Here is a 6571-nt window from a genome sequence, read left to right as displayed (position 1 = left end):
AATTCAAAAGGAATCCCCCGAGCTTTATGCAGTTTAGGTTTTTTCCCCTACAGTTGGATTCTCCTAGTGTACAGCTCAATTCCTTGCTAAATAGGTATGCAACACCACACGCATTCTCTGGTTATCTTCACTTCAAACATTACATGTGCGATTCATATACCTGCTAATGCAGTATCAAAATTTAGGTTCGGATAAAATATTTGTCAGTAGAATCGTAAAAATAATCAATCAATTTCATTTATTAATGTCAGTGATGATTGCTTAAACTTATTTTGTACTTTCAAAAAAAAAAAATAAGATGTTCCTGTCTGATTAACAAACAGTTATACATAGAGATGTGGGAATGTTTTTCTAAAGTATGTGCTCCCGGACTGTCTGACACACGTACGGACATCTTGCAGCATGGCGCCAATGGAGTCATCATTGTTCGTGTCAACATTAGCAATTTTTACTAGAGCTGCTTTCAATATCTGCATTCCTTCGTCATCTTTCTCAATCTGCAGTTGTGCGTAATGGTCTTCGCATTCTTCGTACAGCTTTTGGGCCAACTGTAAAAAAAAAGAATTTAAAATGATTCGATTGAGTTCGTAGGAAACTTATATTTTACCTTAACAACTTCGTTGGGAAATTTGGCAAGCTTTGCAACTTGTATTCCGAAGCTTTTCTCCATGACGCCAGGTTTGACCTGGTACAGCAAAGTAAAGTTGTCGTTGTCGGCAATGGCATTCATATGGCAACTTTTGACGGTCGTAAGCGTCTCTGCCATTTCAGTTATCTCATGGAAATGCGTTGCGAACAGCGTGAAGCATTTCGTTTCCTTGGCAAGGTATTCTGCGATGGACCAAGCGATGCCACATCCTTCATAGGTGGATGTGCCCCGACCTAGCTCATCGATGATCACCAATGACTTATCGGTCGCGGTACGAATAATGCCAGCAGTCTCAACCATCTCTACCATGAAAGTACTGAGGCCTTTACTGAGGTTATCATCTGCTCCTACTCGACCCAAAATCGAATCAATAAGAGTAATCTCAGCTTCCGAACAAGGAACAAATGCTCCCACGTGAGCCATAAGAACGGCTACCCCAACGGATCGAATGTAAGTACTTTTGCCTCCCATGTTGGGACCGGTAATAATGTACATGATCGTTTCGTTCTTCTGAAAAACTGCGTCATTTGCAATGAAGCTCACATCTTCCTGCAACTCCAAGCATGGGTGACGCAGCTGCGTCAGCTTCAAACGACCTTCTCCTTCCGGAAACATTTTCGGCCGGACGTATGGCTCGGGAGCACTGACGGCTGCTATGGCGAAACTCAAGTAGCAGTCCAGCTGGGCGATTTGGTTGTTTAGCATGGTCCATGGCTCAACGTACCCGATAGCGATTCGAACCACCTCGTCGACTATAGTTTTCTGTTGCTCCTCGTACGATGCCTTTGAGGTGGCAAAGTCAGCGTTGTAGTCGGCAAGCTTCTCACTTGTGAATCTGACTCCACCCTTAACGGCATCCAGGGTCTGAAACAAATTAAAGGAAATCATATCAGGTTGTGCTAACGCAAAAGTGCGGAAACTTTTTCGAAGTACGAGTACCGGAAAGAGATTTGTTTGGGGGCGATTGCTAATAGAATTTAGTTTTAGTTAGCTAATGCTCGTTCTAGAGATCTCGAGATATTTCAGGGGACATCTAGAGATTTCAGGAGGTTCGATAGGGTTTCAGGGGCATTCCAATGGGTTCAAGAATGCTTCAGGAGCGTTCCAAGTGTGTTCCAGTGATACCACCTGAAACGCCCTTCTGAACCCATCTGAAACTCCCTTGAAAGCTCTCTGAAACGTCCAAAAATGCTGTGGAATAGCCCTGAAACCCCTTTTCAAAGATAATTGGTAATCGTTCTAATCGTTAACTATGGTTAATTAACAATTTGGAGACACTGCATTAAGGTGCCCGCAGCAGCTTCTTGGAAACCAAAATTAGCTGTCTGGAAAGTCTGGTAGCAAAATTTAAACTTGAAGAAGTTGACTACCAGTAGTGGAGCCCGCGGCTCCATTTGGCACTACACGGAAAAACTTCCATTCGAATTTGAGCAGCTCGTACTCGGGGATTTATTGAGGTAAATCAAAACGAGTTGTTATCTAACCCGACGTTTCGACATTTTGGATGGTGTCTTCTTCAGGGGAAACTATAATTATTTTTTCTTATTGAATGTGACTGTTCACCGACAGTTAGAATTAGACAAAATAACATTGAACAAAAGATGAAAAACGTATCGTCAGTAGGGAACAATTAACTGTGGATTACATAAGTTGTGTTAAAAGTTACATCACTTTTAAATTTGATGATTTAGCCAGACTGCGTAGCCTTCAAAATCCGAGTTGCACAGAATACAGTCGATTCTCCCGTATCTACATAGTAATAACTCTTTTCCAAAATTAAGGGTAGTAGTGCGCGGACGTTTTCAGTTCGCTGAACTAACCAATTTACCTGATATTTTGTGTTTTTCCGGATGATGGTTTCGTCTTTAAGAGAAATTCTAAAGTGGAATCCATGGTGTCCCACAAATTCCAGCTTGATAGAACTTCCAGCATCTAGTCCTAATTCATCAGCCACCTTGGAAAGCAATCGTTTCATTTTGCCTTCGAGATCATCCATCTGCTCTTTGTACTCTTTCAGTTGCTCGTCGAAGGTATGCTTCACCAGATATTCACCCCGCTCAACCGCTTCCAGATCAAGTATCTGTTCGACCATCGACTTGAACAGTTTGAGATCCGCCAAGGTATCTCTCATTGGATCGTTGATGATGTTTCGTACGGTCGGGTTCTCAAGCGTCTCCAACAGACGGATTATTTTCGGCATCCTCAAAACTACTTGATATAGCCGAAAGATATCCTGTAAGGATGCTTTTTTTCTGAGTAGTTTCTTGACGACGATGAGAATGTCTGGAAGTCGTTTCATGTGAGTGTCATGTAACTCAGACCGAACGGTTGCACTGTCGACGAAGCACTCCACGATGTCATGACGATCCTTTATGATGTCGTAGCTGCGCAGTGGCTGTTTGAGCCATTGAGCCATTAAACGATGTCCCTGAGGGGTGCGACAGCGATCGAGAACGCCCAAAACGCTGTGCCACTTGAAGGCAGCCGAATTCATGAGAGCCCCCGGTTTGGGAAAGAGATTCAATGCAGATACTGCGGCTGCATCCAGATGGACAAACCTAGAAAATACAAACATAATAAATAAACAGCGAGCAATTGTACGATGCCGGATAATGAGCAGCTTATCTAGGGTGGGGTGGGGCAAGATGGGTCACGGGGCAAGATGAGTCTGCGCCATTTGTGAGCTTTAGATAAGTTGCAGTACATTGTTTTGAATTAATAACAACACAAGTCTTCAAAAAGGTCACATAAATCCGGTTGATATTTGGTCGGCGTTAAGTCAGACCATCTGTTTTTCAACGGTTTCGGGAAAACGTCCTGCAAGAGCTTGGAATGTCAAATATAGCGCATTTTTGTTTGAAATACTATAGGTCCTTCATGTAACGAAACATCTGCATGAAAATAATGACGAAAAGTTTAGAGTTTTCGAATTCATTCGCTTATCTTTATCTATCCAAAAAATCGCGTAGTCCACTCTGACCGAACGCCGACAATTTGTAAGTTTGGAATGCTTAAACAAATTGTGGACATTTTACGGAAATGGCCAGAATAAAACGGACCGAGTTGGACAAATTACTTCGAATGGATGTATTTCTGTACACTGACTTGTGTTGTTACAATGATGTAGTCACTGGAGAGTAAGCTGCCGACGGCCAGTCAGTCGTAAATAGAGCTGGGGGTTCTGATAACCCGAGCAAAAATATATGTCTGCTACAGTTCGGCTATCCTGCTACTATCGCCCTCGATAGTCCGATAAGGCATTCTAATTACTGCTCGATGACGGGAATCCGAGATCAGCTTCCTGCACCAACTTCGCTTCGATTACAGCGTCCTCTCGTCGATCCTCGTTCTGCAAATTATCGTATTTGACTTGACTCGCTTGTTGGTTCCGGTGCTATTCCTGTGGCGTTGGAACTTGGAACATTCTTTCTCCGGATGTCCGACTCTTCCACATATAGTGCATCGCGGCTTCTTCTGCGGCAATGCACATTGGGCTGAAAGATGACCCTTCTCGTTACAGTTGAAACAGCGTCTAACTGGTGGTTGCTTTTCGTCATCTTCAGCGACAGAATACTCATTCCGTTCGTTGTTCTGCGACACCTGATGTTTCACTGCATCATTCTGGACGTATGGTTGCGTATTCACAACAGCTCTCATCCGAATGTAACGTTGGAGACAACAAATAAGCTCTTTGACTTGGTGCAAATCCTTCGACATCAGATACTCCTGGATCTTGTCATCGTTCACGTTCCTTACAATGTAGGCGATAACAGCTTCTTCGGACAACCGACCCTCTTTCGCAATACTTTGCATTTCGTAAACGTAGCATTCCTCGTCTTCATCCTCGTCACGGAACCGCTTTGCTAGTTTGAAGTGCACGTCAGCTTCGTTCATGCGGCTTGGAAACGCTTCACAGATAGATGCCCTAAAACTCTTCCAATCCAACGTGGTCTCGTCCTGTGCTTCGAACCATTTTCTCGCTGTGCCGGTCAATCTCGAGTGCGCGTAGTGTAATCGAGCTCGCGGTGACCATCCATAAACAACGGCATATCCTTCGATCTTGTTTATCTCCAGCGGCTGCATCCTCCTTCTTTGCCGTTGAAGCACGGAATAAAACGTTCAACTTCTACCGGATGAAGAAAAGCTTCACGAGCGGAGTGACGCAAATGTGCGCTGTTGCGGTCGCAGGATTCAGATACGGTGGATCCTCGAGAGCACACACTAACGGTTGCTTCACTTTCCTCGTCAAATTCTCCCTCCTGAAGGTCGTATACATTCACGTTAGAAAATCTCCTTTGAAATGACGGCGACAACGAATCCTGTTCAGGCACAAATTCGGTGAACACGATTCTCGACGTAGACAAATGTTGCCGACTTTCTTCCTGTTTGGCAATGACGGTGCCTTTTCTCGACGACGACGACATGTTTGCGGAGTCCCAAGATGGCGACTGAATACGTTCCGTCTCGTCGAACCGACGTGTTCTCAAAAACGCTACTTTTAGCGAAAATCGATAAATTCGGATCGATAACACTAAACTCCGATCTTCCGCGTACACAATTTAGGCATTTTCCGGTCTAATCCCACTTCTGAACTGTGGACATTTTACGGAAATGGCCAGAATAAAACGGACCGAGTTGGACAAATTACTTCGAATGGATGTATTTCTGTATACTGACTTGTGTTGTTACAATGATGTAGTCACTGGAGAGTAAGCTGCCGACGGCCAGTCAGTCGTAAATAGAGCTGGGGGTTCTGATAACCCGAGCAAAAATATATGTCTGCTACAAAATAATACATTTTTTAGCTATGTACATTTCTCATGCAAAACACGATGACGAAAAAACATGTTAATTCAGCATACATTCTCAGATTATAACATCTTAGTTTCTGTAATGTTCGTATTTATAATCAATTATGAAGCTAATAACAGGCAAATTTTCTAAAGTTAATGTAAATTTTCAGTAAATTCTTGATTTTTATTACGGGGCAACATGGGTCGCCTCATTTTCGATGTTAACGTTTTTACTTTGAGGTTAGTTTTGTGCTAGTCGCGAAAAAAATAAACCGCAAGTACAAAAGAATGTCTTGCCGCGGGTCATGGAGGGCTGAAGACCTACACTGAACGGCGGCTTGCGGTGAAAATTACTATTCTGAGGGTCAATTTAAATACACAACGCCACTAGATTTGTGCAGACTGATTTTCGTTTCAATTAAAAAAAATATGTTTTCAATTTTACCATGGACTCGATTTTCAATTAAAAAAAGTCTCTGTTGGCAACCGGATTCGAACCAAGAACCTTGACATCACCAGGCTCGCACGCTACCACTCGGCTATCGAACCGGTTGATGTGAGAAGAAACAAAACGCACACAAGAAGCGTTGGTGGGTTGATGACCATGTTTTGCCATAGTAAATTTAAAAACATTGTTATGCTTGTCATTACTACAAGCCGCCTTTCAGTGTAGATAGAACATTGCCGCTAGTGCTAAAAGGTAGGGGTAGGCGGGGCATAATAAGCAGCTAAAGCATTTTGCCACCAAATCCAGTAAATTAAGTGCAATAAATGTGTAATTTTAACGTTCAATCCTCATTTGAACCTTAACTGACAAAAGCTAATCGTTGAAATTCAGAATAAAGTTATAGATGTTGTAGAATTTTATGTTTTTAAAAAACGTATAAAATCGCGAGTTGCGTTTTGGGGGTGGGGCATAATGAGCACCCTAGGTGGGGCAGGATGATCAATATTAGTTTTGCACACAATCAAATGCTTATTCACTATTCTTGTCAATGATAAAACATACCGGCAACAATCAATGAGAATTTGAAGAGATTACGGGGTTTAATTTGTAGGGAACTGTGGGGTTCCAATGAGTCTTCTATTGAGGAATTTTTAAACGGTGATAATATACAGATACTGAAAT

General features: G+C 42.7%; 1 protein-coding gene across 2 annotated transcripts in view; it reads right to left on the bottom strand.

Moving 5' to 3' along the window:
- Positions 1 to 215: 215 nt before the first annotated feature.
- The window catches only part of LOC115256148 (DNA mismatch repair protein spellchecker 1-like), a 67667-nt gene continuing 61311 nt past the window's right edge, over positions 216 to 6571 (bottom strand). For both annotated transcript variants that reach the window (XM_062851636.1, XM_062851637.1), the window contains 3 exons: positions 2478 to 3207; positions 608 to 1513; positions 216 to 548 (listed from right to left, as the gene is read on the bottom strand). In XM_062851636.1, the coding sequence (XP_062707620.1) occupies positions 324 to 548; positions 608 to 1513; positions 2478 to 3207 (1861 nt within the window). In that variant the 3' untranslated portion in view covers positions 216 to 323. The remainder of the gene's footprint in view (positions 549 to 607; positions 1514 to 2477; positions 3208 to 6571) is intronic.

The sequence above is a fragment of the Aedes albopictus genome, chromosome 2, assembly GCF_035046485.1.
Source record: "Aedes albopictus strain Foshan chromosome 2, AalbF5, whole genome shotgun sequence".
NCBI lineage: Eukaryota > Metazoa > Arthropoda > Insecta > Diptera > Culicidae > Aedes > Aedes albopictus.
This window is presented reverse-complemented; position numbering and strand designations above follow the sequence as displayed.